Genomic DNA, 14,759 nt, shown 5'->3' with positions numbered 1-14,759 from the left:
CAAACCTGTGGAGGAGGAAAAGACTGTGTAGTAGCTGGAGTTGAGGCTTGAATTGAGGTTGATGTTCAATGGCGTATTGAGGTTGGGTTCAGAGTCGCCGCTGCCAAGCATTGTGGGGTTGTTGGGTGTACAGGACGGGGAGCTGGGGACCGACACGCCTCGTATGTTCGGGTGTGGCGACGAGCCTGAAGGTACAGAGGCAAGAGACATCTGGGTCACAACAAAGATTTAGCAACATTTAGCATGAAAGTAAGAGTTTAAAGGAGGCAAATGCAATGCTTTCATAACTAGGAAACAAATATTTCCATCTTTCACACTCTGAGGAGTTATTCAGAGCTGATAATTAGCAAATGGAGGTGAGTGAGTTTCGTGTTGCAGCTCTGATACCGTCTGTCGCTCTATCTCACACTCACACATACAATACATCTCTTCAATTACCAAGCAGATGACTTGTGAGGCCACAGCGTCTGTGTGTGGGTGTGTGTTAGTGAGTCAAGAGCCCATGAGTTGGTGTGGTGTCGTCACAGACGCCAAGCACCCCCCCCCCCAACCTCCCCTCCCACACACACACACACACACCCCTCCCCTACCCCCATGAGCCCATGATCCCTCTGGGTAGGGTACAAAATGCTTTCACAGACGATCTGTTGTCTGTCCCGTGTGATCCGTCCCCATCCGCTCCCCCATACCCACCGGCTCTGGCATCAGTTCTCAAATTGGCAGACAAATTCTGATCCAGTATGCCTGGCAGGCGCACACCATTGTTGTTTAGACATTGTCCTTCAACTGACCATCGCAGAAATATTGCTACCCTGTCGGGCCTCCCGCTCACTTGGCACCAATGTCCTCCCACGTGTCAAATGATCTAATATTGGTAGTTTACATCCTATCACACACCTCAATTTGCTTGTCCAAACGTTCCTACAATGACAGTGTTGAGTGGAGAAAGGACTATAAAAAGAACCGCAGATGGTGAGAAATTGCTGAAATAAAGAAATACTGTTCTATTTAAAATAAGAAAAGGACACATTTATGTGGTCTGTTGTTGCATGCACTCTGTTGCATAACCCTAGCTATGTGCTCTGAACTCATGCTTTTTTCTTGGACCACTACAACCACTGCAGTCTCAGTTTTAGCCTACGTAAACAAACCATAGTAGCTTTTTAGTCATGCAACAAACAACATGCTGCTTAAAAAACCAACAGACTTAGCAAAATGTGCATGAATACAGGACCTCTGGTAATCCATACTAAAACCTCTCCATAATTAGTGTGCTATTTAGTTTAGTGCTGAGATCAACGTGTTTGTACCACTTTGCTGAGATGGGCTTTTGTGAGAGTCATCTATTTATTTATATTATTATATTGTAGAGTGGATAAAGCGACGTGTATGCATTCTGTAGCATTTATACACACACACACACACACACACACACACACACACACACACACACACACACACACACACATTACCTACATATCGTGATCCATGTGGCAGCTCAGCTGTTAACAAATGTCTTGGTCAACTCTAATAAGGCACAATAGATAACCTTTATGTCTACTCATGCACCCTTTCATCAAGCGTATCTTTCATCTTCTCTTGTGTTATGAATTTACTGCTGGCTGTGTGACCAGAATGAGTATGTGGACCTCTTTAGTTATGCAGGCAGTACAGGAGATTTATTTGTGGTTGAGCAAGTGGTGGCTTTCAACACTTGCTTATCAAATAAGCAATCTGATAGTCAGCTTTTAAACCTGCAATAACAGTTTTTTTGTGGTCACATGGGGGCAGCAGAAACACGCTCGTAAACACAACACTATCATAACTTTCGAAGCCGACATGGCAAACTTGTTAACAAACAGTTGCTCATTAACACATTCAGCAACTGCAGGCAGTGTTGCCAGATCGGGATGGTTTACGCCCAATGTAGCAATTTTTGAGGAAGTTGGGTGGCGAAAAATGTTGTTGGGCTAAAACCTTTGACAGGGTTTTGAACATATTGTGAAAACAATATTAACAAACAAGCTGTCATTTATGGTCAAAACACAGCAGGTTGACTTTGTTTTTTCTACTGACTCATATGATCTACTCGTTTATTGTTTGAAATTTTGGATTGACATGAGTTCTATTCAATCTTCGTTGGGGATAGCGGAGGACCTAGTTACCATGATGTCACCATCATGATGCAGCTATACGATGCTTTATATCTGGATTTGGGATAGTTTTAGTTGTATTGGATGGGTTTTTAGTTGTGATCGTGGCTGGCATCTGATCAAGCAGTTGAGTTTGTGTCCACCGAGCTAATGCTCTAGGAAATGTCTCTGAAGCAGCTAGAATAAATGCTTTGTGTTGTTATGTTTTGGAGCTTTTTCTTTTCCCAAAATCGGCTTTCTGAGCAATGAAATAGAGCGATGGAAGTGGACAAAAAGAAGTTGATGGGAGGGAGTTGAAGGGAGATTCAGAATCGTGTGATAATTCTCTGAAGGTCCGTCACTCAACGGGACCCATTTCAAATTTGATCAATTGTTCATATAAAATGAAATATTGATTAGAGCAGCAATAAGATTGTACAGCCACTGAAAGGTCATTATTGATTCCAAATATCTCACAGGAAATTACAGAGATAACACGGACAAAGTGACCACGTGAGAGCAACAGACTCCCATCTGTTCCACTTCGCAGGCTCGACAACACCCAGCCATGACAAACTGTCACTCGCCTCGCTGGCTAGATGTTACCATGGTAACTCGTGGCATGCGGCTTCGGCGAGTGGGTGAGCAGAGACGTCACTAATGCACTCCCCACAGCTGGAGTGGGTAATGACTCGAAGAACGGGCGGCGTGCACCAGCAGGGGGTGGGGGGGGGGATGCACAGGGACAAAAAAAGGGAGATATGATTGGCGGACCGGTGTTCAGGGAAAGAACTGTGGGTGGAAAACCCCAGCATCTCAGTCCTCTTTGCAATTACATTTTAATAATGCATATGGAGGGCATCATAAGGAGCTATCACGGACCCCATACTGATGCATAATGCTGGCTGCTGGGAGCCCACGCAAGACAGAAATAACATCCTCAGCCCCGGTCTGACTGACTACATGAAAGAGAGGACAAACTGGAATCCAGAAAAGAATCACGAGAGACAATTTAAACTAATTCTAACAAACCAAGGTGTTTTTAACGTTTTCTCAGAAAATGTTGCCTGTTGTAATACATTGACTGCAAAGAAAAAAACCTGGCTAAACTGCGAGAACAGAATTAACTTAGCTAGACAACAATACTGGGATGGTGGAACCTTGCTTTCAAAGAATTAAGAGGAATTATCTTCATCTGTGGCGACTACACACAAATCAAAAGCACTCTGCAGAATTTCACAGTAATTATACTAAATCCATTACATGCTGGAGCTCCATCTTATGAAAAATGGAGAATTTAAAATCCTTTAAGTGCAGAACTCTTAAACGAGTGAGACATACTAAATATTTCAAACTCAAACTGGATTTGGACAAAATGTGGAGGAGCTAATTTAACTTTTCACTGAAGATGTGTGTTAAATGTCCTGGAAAATAAACTTGCGATATCTGAGACGTTTAGCATTTTCAAAACTAGGTGAACGTTCCCAAAACATACAGAACGTGCAGAAATAACCAATAAAATCCTATAAAATCTTCCCTGTGGCGGCAAATAAACCTTTGACTCACAACAAGAGTTTCTCATGTCATCAAAAACACGCCTTGAGTTGACGCGGGGTTCATAACCTGTATGGTTTCATTTCATTTCAAAATGAAATAAACCCAGAAATTCTTTTCAAGAGGAAAATAAAACCACCATTGTGCTCATTGTGAGTGAAACTGTCCTAAACGGTGCATGCAGTCTAGGGATGATTGACTTCAGGTAAATCATTGTGTAAAATCTGCTGGAATCAAACAGCCCTCAAAGAAACTCAACTTCAATTGAGGATACAAAGTTAACGTTCATATTCAAACTGTGGGGGGTAGAATGTAAATCCCTAGGAGATATGATTTGATAAAAACGCAAGGGACCAGCCCAGACAGCTAAGGAGGGGGAAACTATTTCACGACTTGCCCGAGCGGGAATTTAGCCTCCAAAGGTCATTGAAGGATCTCAGACAGTAATAACTTTGAAATGGAAATTGTGATAAGACCTATGGAACATGCTTGAATTCCTTCAACCGTGACTTGATTTAAAAGTCAAGCTATTGCTAAAACTAATGAAAAAATTAAACTTTCTCTTTCTTTTTTTTTTTTTTTTACCAAAAAGGCTAAAATCTGAAGTTTTTCGATTTCCCTTTTTGTGTTGTGGGTTTTCTTCCACAGTCCAAACACTTGGGGGACATCGCACATTACTCTGAATAGGAATAAGAAAGGCACTTAAATGCATGAAAGTCAAAAAAAAATGTAACTACCTAAAATCCTGAGTTGTGTGAAGGTGCCGTGCAGACCGTAGAACATCCAGAGTGGTCTGGAGTTATCGACACACAGCTGCATCCCTGCGCTGACGCCGTTATGGCTCATCATGACCTCCCCTTCTGCGTTCACCACGAAGCCCAAGATGTCTCCGCTGTGGAGCGGCACCGCCACCCGACACACGGCCCAGAATTCCTTGCGGTCGACCAGGGACTCTGGGTTGGACGGGAGGTCGCTGGGCCTCAGGGTGGCCGGGTCACATGACGTCACGCCGTAGGAGAGCGACCCGGGCCGCGTGACGCCTGCCTTCACCTTCACGAACACCGTCTCTGAGCAGCGCATCGGCCGGCTGGTGAACACCAGCGTCCTCTCGTCTCCGCGGTGATCCAGCCGCGCCACCGTGTGCTTATCCAGCACGGTGACGTGGACGCCGTGCACCGAGTGGAAGTGCAGATCGGTGTCCAAATGGCTGGGCAGCAGCGAGCATTGCTGCGAGTTCTGAGAGTTTTGGGGCACGTGGCAGGAGGCGGAGCTTAAGCGCTGTAGCCGCTCCTCTTCCTCGTCATCTTCCTCCAGTTGCGTCTCCTGTTGCTGCAGGCTCAGGTCACACAGGCTGATGGAGAGGCGAGGGTCATCGCCGCTCCGCTGAATGGAGGCCCGGTGGGCGGCAGCGAAAGAACGAGGACGCAGGCAGTCCAGGGTCACCATCTCGCTGTCTGTGGGGGGAGAACACACACACACACACACACACACACACACACACACACACGCACGTTTTATACTTGCTTGTTTGAAGGGTTTTTTGTATCATCTAATGTATCTGAACCAACACCATGTCTGTGGCTAATACAGTCACACAAATCTCCATTTACTGTATTTCCAAGTGTTCACAGATCCAAATTGAATCTAAGTACCCACTAAGTATTTTGCATATTCTGATGTATATAACTGTCTGTTTGCTGTCCGTCCATCATACCTGTCTTAGTCATGAAATGGTGCCCTCCGGCTCCTCATGCTAATGCGTTCTCCGTACTAAGGCGCAGCAATGTCAACAAATATGTCAACGTTTACATACTTAGAAACACATCAGGGCTTTAAGTGGGAGCATACTGTAGCTGCCGGCTAGTGGCTACATCACAGTAAAAGAGACGTAACAGCTTTATGTAACGTTGCAGGATGAGAGATGCACATGAAGCCACTGAAAGACAATAAAGCTGTGTTTGAGCCTCCCACTCGGTCTTTAGCTCGGAGTCTTGTAATAATAAACCACATTTTCTTACTTATCTGATTTATTATTTCTCGTTTCACATTTTTCACACAATTGAACGCTGAAAGGTTGTGAAAATGCAAACATTATACCAGCAATTTAATCCACATGTCGGATATTAAAAACTCTATAATGAAGCTAGTTTACCATCACTCTTTGTCAAGGACTAAAAGTGTATGAATAGTGTTCAGTGGGTGGGAAATCGCTGAAATGAGCTGCCACGAGTCCGAGCTGTTTACATAACAAACGGCCTCAGTGACTGTATTCTACCTCCATACACAGTTAACATTTTAAGTTCTGTGTCTGGAGGCTAAAAGCATATTTTTTTCCCCGATCTTAAAAAGAAGAACGGCATTTTCTAAAAAACTGTTTATGTCTCTCTCACAAATAGCTCTTCCTTTGCTAATTCTGCTCGCCGTAAAATCGAACCCACACGGGAACATCGTGGCAAAACAGAAAAAGTCTGTACGTGCACACAGTCGGTACGAAGGGATCTGCGGCGCGGCACGCTTGAGGACATGCTGCCATATTTAACACGGCCCTCCAACACAGGTTAAAATTAGCCTGATTGGACATTTGAGGAGAGTGGGGAGGGACAGGCCGAAGGGATGACTGACACGGTGGCTGAGTTGTGTGGCTCTTAGCCTCGATCTGCTTTGGGCTTCCCCTATGGTAAGTGGACGCAGTGGGAGATGGCGACAGAGGAGGAGAGGTTGAAAAATAGGGTGGGGAGGACACTTGAGAGAAGGGGCATACCTCACCAGCTCCTCTTTATCACACAAAGACAGCACATCTCCGGCCAGCCACTGATAAACCGCTTGAACTTAATTACTTCCTCAGTCAAGAGTGTCCACAACCAAGCATGAGGCTCTTATTATTAGCCGCCTTATCGTCTTCAAGGCAAAGTTAGCCGACTTTGGGCTACAAGAGATAATTTCTATTCCTGCTATTGCGGCTTCCTGCGGTTCACAGTTGGAGCGGCGCAGCAGTCAAAACAAGCCGTGAGGAGAATAGCAAAGTTACTGTACAAGGAAGTTTCGACCTATTGTGGAAAAACAAGATTTACAAAAGATAAAAGAAGACAGATGAACGATAAAGACGTGAGCCACATAAATATGTATGATCTCTTCCTTGCTTTGGTCGAAAGGGAGTCTGGGAAAGAATTTAACACATAAAATAGCTGACAAATATGAAAAAGCTTTGCGACACACAGCGAGATTGCACAGCTGAAGCACACAATATGCTGTGTTTATCTTCTGTTATATCATGAATGTTTTTATGTGAGTAAACAGACATTCATGGTCGCGTGACAAGGGGTAAAGAACTGCTTTCATAACAAATACAGTCATGTTCAAAACTTTCTATATCATTCAGTGATACCCAGCAGTGGTACCTGCAAGAGAATCTGAGATCATTTTATGTGTTTTATTTTTTACCAGAAAGTCAACACAATAAAATACAACATGTACACGTACACAAAAATTCAGAATCTGTGCAACGTGACAATATTTTGTAGTCAGAGTAGTATTTACTAGTTACGTTCAAGCAGGCGTTGGTTGAAGGCAGGTAAAAAGCAAAGGAGGCGGAAAGCATTGGCCGAAATGCATCCTGGGAACCGACTGGCTTTTGTGTGTGTTAGATTTTATCGGCTTGAAATTTGCTTGTAACCTGGGTACTTGTAAAAGAATCCGGTTGTTCACGTCATCTCGAAACTTCGACCCCAGTATCGCATCTCGAGTTGCAAATCAGAATGTAAACAATGAGTCGACACAGAAGGAAGTCTTTGCACGGATATTCGCTGGCCACACCCAAATCCCAGACGTTCGCGTGGACCCCAGAGGCATATTGCCGTCAGACCTGTACGCCTGTACGGTTTTATTTCTAAGATTAATATATACACAGGCCTTTTCATATGAGAGAAGAATATGTTATTCTAAACTGTAAAATTAGGCCTATTATACATGTATACTTGTGTCCCAGTCAGGTGATAAATACAGTGTAAACCTCCTATCTTGTCTTACTTTGTCTTCATTTCTCATGAAGATTATCATGAAATGTACACTTGCATATTTATTGCAGAAATGTAAAGTAATAAAACAAACAACTTTGCCATCTACGTAATTCTACTGACTTAGATTTAAAATACAGTCCTGTGGTTTCAAACGTAGTTCTAACACATACTCTGTCTGCAACTCTAACTCTGTATTGACGTAGACGACACATGGTTGCCTGAGGAACACCGAAACGTTGCTCCTGCATCTCATTGGCTCATTTTAGGCAGTTTGTCAAAAGCTTTAAGGAGACTAATTCCTTTTTTTCCCCCTGTTATCATTTTAACGTGCACACTGAGTAGTTAAAAGCCAAAATGAACAGACTACTCGATTACGATCAGGATATTTTTTAAACAGCATTTGGACAGAAATGATTCTGTCCCAAGCTTTTTGATCCACGGAAGCGGTTTCCACTGGTTCGCCTCTAATTTGGATCACCATTGGTGAATGTGAACTTGGGTTCATTTGGTGCTGTGGAAATAAGATTAACAAAAAAACTGGTTGGGAACTAATGACTTGAGATATTCAAACAGCAAACAATCTTCTCATCCTTTTGAAGGTGTAAACCTACTTTATTTTTTCTCTTGAGCCAAGTCTTCCTCTCAAACGGCTTACTCATTATAATGTCGCTCACACACAGACAGGTGCAGTCTTGTCTTTTATCCTCTGAATTATGTTAGAAAATTAAGCATGGGGGCACTTGCAGAAAATGAACTGCAGCTTAGCTCAACTTTTAAGATTTGGCAATGCTTCAATGGTTTTACAATAGCATGCAATGAACATAATGGTGATTATATTAACATTTTTAAGTTTAAGTCCTTGAAACTTTTGAATACCGAGGCTAAGTTTGAATCACTTTTTCAGGCAGAGAAACTATACAGATGTGATTAAGTGCATGGCTGAATTGTCCAAGTAAAATGAAGTGGTCTTTGAACAGCGCCAGTTACTCAATCTCAGGAGGAAAGCTCTGATTAAATAGAGGAAGACATACCAGACTACCATTGTACTGCAGGGTCAATGGTTCCCTCTTGTTTTTGGGGCTTTTTATAATGCATTGCAGCTGTGAGAAAAACTTGCTCGAGCACAATAGAGAGTTTCTTTACTCTGTGGAAGTTAGTACACACCCTCACCAAAACATACACCTGCAGCAAATCCCTCTCCCTGTTTTAAGTTTACCTAATAAAACAAGTTGTAACCGTCAAATTATTAACGTAATCCGGAACATCCAGTTACGTGAACATCCAGGGAAAGTGAACATGTTGGCAAAGGAAGACGTCTCGGGTATCATTGAAAAAAATGGCATCCTGAGTCACTGGGAAAACGTGCCAGAATTACAACGTAATGCAGTTGAAAAGATGCTACATTGCTAACACAAATAGCCTTGCTCCATGGAAATGCATTTTAGAGCCAGGCCTACATGTATTACAGTACATTGCAGTCTTTGATCAAAATCATTCAATTATGTTTTTGTGTTACCCTTGTTTTAGTCTTGAACGGCTCCCGGTTAGACAATGGCATGGAAGTGAATAGATGAGGAAGGGTTCAGTTGATTCCTTGGCCCGATGGAACAGGATTAAGAAGCTTTGGGCGGCTTTAGTGAAGCTGCAACCTCTATACAAGGTCAGCTGCAGCAATTGTGTGCTTATGTGCGTTTGGGGATTTGCCCTAAGTATGCATGCAGAGAAGGGCTATCCAGGGCTCTGTCTCGAATGAGGGAGTGAAGTCATCTGTCATGAGAGAGGAGGCTGTGAGAAAAAGGTGTGTGGGGGGAATCTGTCCCAAAAAGGAGAAGGAAGGGCTTATCAGAGGGGGAAAAAAGAGAACAAGCTTCAGGGGGAAATCTGCATTGATGAGCTTTTAAGGAGAGGTATCCCACTCAAGATAATGGAACAAGTATATGAGTGTGAAGCGGAGGGTGAGTAGGGGGGGGCAATATTGATACAGGGAGACGCCCAACAGTTTAAGCAGCTCAGATGCCATCTGCAATAGGAGCCACATATGTGGCGTTTTTGAGAGATCATGTGGAGTCTTCGGCTTCGTGATCGTGGAAAGAAAGGTGACGAATGACTGCAGTGAAAACGACGCTCAGCACTTCAGGGATGTCACAAGGGCACAGTGTTTCCAGCCAAGCTTAACTAAAGTGTATATACAGCGCATGCATACAACACCAAGCACTTTCACACACAGCACTGCTTTGAATCCCTTTTTTTTTTTTTAACCAAATGTCTTGAGTGTTGAGAAGATGACTTTGTTGCTTCAATCTGATCTCAAATACATTTCTTTGATTATAAATTCATGTCATTGTTTTGGTCGAAACGCCCTCTATGAAAACTGCACAGACGCATTTGCACAATAAATACACAGAATACAAAAGTACACATTAACGTCTTCTCTGGGACCAAACTCTGTTCATCTGAAAGTGATTAGTTTCCTCTCAGAAGGCTTCCCTCTCTACAACTCGGCTCCCAGGATCAAAACCTGACAGGCTCCATTACGATTTCTATTTTGATTTCTCCGCAAATCTGTTCGATTCCATCTGGGTTGATTAAATCCCAGCTGAGGCACAATAGACTGTCCAGCAGCATTTATTTTGGTTCAACAAATCAAATAAATTCCAAGCGCTGAGATCACTTGAAACAGAGTTCACATAAATAGAGACCTGAATCCCGCAGGTGCACATGCTGGCAGATGTTAGGTCAAAGAACATTTTAGTTTATACCGGGCCTCTCATTTCATTGTAACCAACTGTCTTGACAGAATGACTTAACCTCTAGCAGGGAAATCCCCAAAAACAATTACACAATTTGTAAGGAGGTTAAGGTGCATGGTGAGTTTGTGATTTAGTTATAACATTAAAACCAAAAGCAAAGTGCGTTGTACTTAAAGTGAATATAATCACTGCGTAAGGGGTAAGATTTTGCTCCAGAAACTGTAAGTAAGCTGGCTTTAGTATTTCTTTTATCCCTCATGCTAAACAAAATGCAAAAAAAAGAAAGAAAATTCCCTTTTAATGTTTCACTCAGTCTGTGAATATCATATTTATTATTTAAATCATTTCTTGGCTCTTTCTTTTGTCTGCTCTTGACTCACGCCAGCCTCAAAGGCACCGTTACCATGGTTGCCTTCATCCAACATGTTTCTCTTGCTGGCTTATTATCTTGGGCAAGGTGAACTGCTATCATCCGTTCTAACTTTTGTATTTAAGATCTTCTTCTCTTCAATTTTCTTTGCCGTACTGTACAAGCCTTGTTTAGCTCCCAACCTGAAGTCCTGCCTCCAGAATGTGTTTAACGTTGCATTGTTAATATACTTAAACATGTTACAGCTTTGTATTATAGCATGCTCGTCTATAAATATATGTAATAAACAAGGGTCTACGCTAAAGTGCCTTTGCCCTGGAATTTAGGTTATCTAGATTATCTGCGTCCCAATTCAACCCATGTATAAATACTACACTCTAATCCTGGTTGTACATTGTTTTGGCAGTTAGTACAGTATACAAGAAAAGGTGACTCATACACTATGAGTATGTATTTCTATCATCAGGATATAGTGCCAAGTGTGCAGCTGCAGATGCCAATCAGGATAAAACTACTGCAAGCAATTACACACTTGAAAACGTCACAGTTAAAATACTGCAATGTAGAAGAAAATGTATGTTAAAGTAATAGGTAGTACATACACACATTGTTAGATTTAGCACGTAAGGCTATGCTTTGCTGCCCCTGGGAAGCGACGGACTTGTGATTGGCTGAATGCCGAGGAGCAAAGTTACAGATTCAGCATCAAACATGGTGGGAAAGCTAAGAGGGTACCTGTTTAGAATTGAACAAGGTTACCAGGGCCTTACCCTCAATCATTTCTAGCCTCATGAATTTTTCCCCCAAAAGGTATCAACATGGGCTGAACTGGTTCGCTTGACCTGAAGATAAGTTGCAGGCTTCAGCAACTTCCAAAAGAGGAGAACTTGGGACAGGGTCCATCGCCTTGAAAAAGCTTAATATCATGATAATCAGGTTTAAATGTTTCATCCCTTGAAAAAAGGATCACTTTTCATTTGATTTATTTGTGTGATCAGAGAGAGGAAAAAAAGAGTGACAGGCTGTAGCATGATTCATGCTTTGAGTCTAATACTGCCAAAATAATTCAGCTCAACTCAAGACAATTACTAAATGTTTATAACATGGACATTTGACATCTCTCTTTGCTTTTCTCCCGTATGTCTGCTATGTGCCTTTGGCAGGAAACTGATAATTGACAGATTTTCCAGAATATTGCTTTTGGAGGAGTTTCCAGTAAGCAACCAACCAGAAATTGAACATATTGGTACAAGATCCATTTGCAGTACTTGAGAGTAATCAACCCCTTCAGGCTTATCGTGTGTCTTCATCAATCAAAATTAACAGATGAGTTTAGCTCTGCTCTCTCATGAAGGCCTGTGGAGTAATACATGTGATTAAAGATTTTACCACTGCATTCTGAGTTTTACTCCTATTTTATGTTTTATAGCCCTCATTTTGTTTTTCACTCAGTCCTCAGTATTTCTGGCCGCTTGTGTCAGGTTGCACTTACCTGACCCCACTATATTTAAAACCATTTCATCCACAAATCAAAACCTGTGAAACTCCACATAATCTGCGTTGACAAGTGAAACAATAAGTGAGATCTGTAGTGAGTGAGCGTTAGGCACACCGACAGAACACGGACAAAAATAGACACAAAGGAAGGAAAGTACTGCACACTCAGGTTCAAACAAACCAACATGTTTGTGCAGCACGGAGCTTTTCAGCATTTAAAGATCTTAATCTGTTGACAAAACAGATATGACTCAAGCGTGCAGCAATCTTTGGTTTTAGACAAAACTGTGAAATGAATTTGAAACAAGACGTCAGCCGTGCTGGCTTTAAGAGGTTGTGCTCAAAATGACAACTCTAGCATGCTGGTTAGATCAAAAACAATACATTGATTAACCGATCAGTTGTTTGACAGACAAACAATGATATTTTTTTGAATAAAATAGCAGATTTTGTTTTGGTTACTGCTTTAAAGGTGCAGATAGTGTTTACAGGAACAGAAAAACGGCATTCATATTAGAGACATTTTACACAAAATGACATGGTGGCAGTATAGAAAAAGTCTAAGGATCAGCAAAGCCAAACTCTAGGAACTATGAATGTTTCCAGTGGAGATATTTCACAAGCAAAGTAAAAAATTCAACCTAAGTAAAAGATTCAACCTAACCTAATTAAAAGTCAGAGATCCACAAACTCGTACAGTTTTATTCTCTGAAGACCATGAGTGGCTGTGCAAACTTTTATGGACATCCATTGTATTTTTATCGATAAAGACAGAATTCCACTCCCATTAGAGGCACGCCACGAACACGACTCAAAGTCTACATCTATGCAAACTGCGTTCAAAAACGTCAACACTGCTCCCTTTGTCCCAAGAGGCGTAAACGTTAGTGATGTCTCTTAGGATGTTAGTGAGCATGACAAGCATACAGCACTAGACTTTCCCCACCATGATGCTCTACAGGCTTAATGCATTGCAATGTCATGTGCAGACATGATTGATGTCAACACCCCCCTCTTAATCACCTGAGATACATGCAGCTTCTTGACAGTCTGGCAGCCATTTTGGATTCTTCTCTAATGACTAGGGAGACAGGTTGCAGATGATGTTAGCTGACGCCGGCCTCACGGATCACTACCAATCTGTCAGTGATTAAGTGACTCATCTACCTCTAGTAAACAAACCCCCAGTAGAGCATCTTGCATCCATCAGAGGATGCTTTTGACTCGCTCTGCCTATCTAACTTGGAAGGAATCCATCATACCTGTACAAAACGATGGATGCCGTGGTCCCTCCGGAGTCGTCCCATAAACAAACACATTCTGTTGAGGTATGTGTAAAGCACTGTTACTTTGACATCAGAAACGTATAGCAATCCCATATGTGTCTCACTTTAGGGACATGAAAGTGAAAACACATGCAAGTTATTTGTGACCTGATTTCTGGAGCTTTTCCAACAAACTTGAAAAGTTGACCAAAAATAAAACTTGTGTGTGTCTTTTGTTTTCTTCAGAAAGTTGTATCTAAAGCCAGTTTTTTTTTAATACAGCTTGGAGAAATATATATATATATAGTAATTAGATACTTACTTAATACTTAATTGTCCATTGATAACAGTTATGTTGCTTGTGACATATTATACACTTGAGGAAATCCTTTCTCCTTCCCTCCAAGCCCTAATGTGTCTCAGCATAGCACAGGCCGTTCTGTACACAACCCAAGCAAGGCACTTCAGTCTTTATTGATAGCTGCGTGAGTAGGACAAGTGTGGTGATGTAACAGATCTTTCTTAAATTGCATGGGCAGCATTGTTGGTCTGCACAACCCCTGAGGCTCAGTTTGATTTCAGCAGATTCATTTAGCTTCCTCTCTTACGCAACACCATCTCAGCTTTCAAGCTGTCTCACTGATCTCAGGATCACCTTTGACTCCTTGCATGGGTGGCTAGCTACTGAACTGCACTCCCTTGATAAAAGCTCAGAGAGGAAACAACACCGCTCTTAAAAAGATCCTTAAACATCAGAATAAGACCTGATGGCAGGAAAGCTGTTCGGCAGCAGGCTGTACAGAGAGAACAGAAAAGGCAACGATGGTTAGCAGCTGCGATAAATTCCTTAATAGAGTGTGTAAAGATGTAAAAGATCACACAGACACAAGCGGTGTTTGATGGAAATCATCCACGGGATCAAAACAATAAACTTCTGACTGTACTTGTGCTAAAATGGATCACTTCCATAGGAAAAAAAAAAATCAACAAATAGTTTATCTTTATCATGCGTTCAGATTGAATTTCATAGAAATATTCCCCCCAGGAAGGATCATAAAAATAATTAGTTGAAGAAAAATAATCAAACCAGTAAAATATTTCATCATAAAAGCAATGACGCATTGTGCCTGCAACACTGGCTTCAGTAGACGTTTATGCTCAGGTGGCGGTTCGTG

The 14,759-nt window shown here is 42.0% G+C and overlaps 1 protein-coding gene across 1 annotated transcript in view; it reads right to left on the bottom strand.

Annotated features, from left to right (window-relative positions):
* The window catches only part of LOC137780074 (E3 ubiquitin-protein ligase NEURL1-like), a 29,496-nt gene that overhangs the window by 4,460 nt on the left and 10,277 nt on the right, over window positions 1–14,759 (bottom strand). Inside the window, exons 4-5 of the mRNA XM_068568408.1 lie at window positions 4,424–5,140; window positions 6–185 (exon numbers count right to left, since the gene is read on the bottom strand). Of these exons, the coding sequence (XP_068424509.1) occupies window positions 6–185; window positions 4,424–5,140 (897 nt within the window). The remainder of the gene's footprint in view (window positions 1–5; window positions 186–4,423; window positions 5,141–14,759) is intronic.

This window comes from Clinocottus analis, unplaced genomic scaffold, assembly GCF_023055335.1.
Source record: "Clinocottus analis isolate CAN_PGR_092001 unplaced genomic scaffold, fCliAna1.0.p SCAF_8, whole genome shotgun sequence".
Lineage (NCBI taxonomy): Eukaryota > Metazoa > Chordata > Actinopteri > Perciformes > Cottidae > Clinocottus > Clinocottus analis.
The sequence above is the reverse complement of the archived record's forward strand: the minus strand, read 5'-3'. Positions and strand labels throughout refer to the sequence as shown.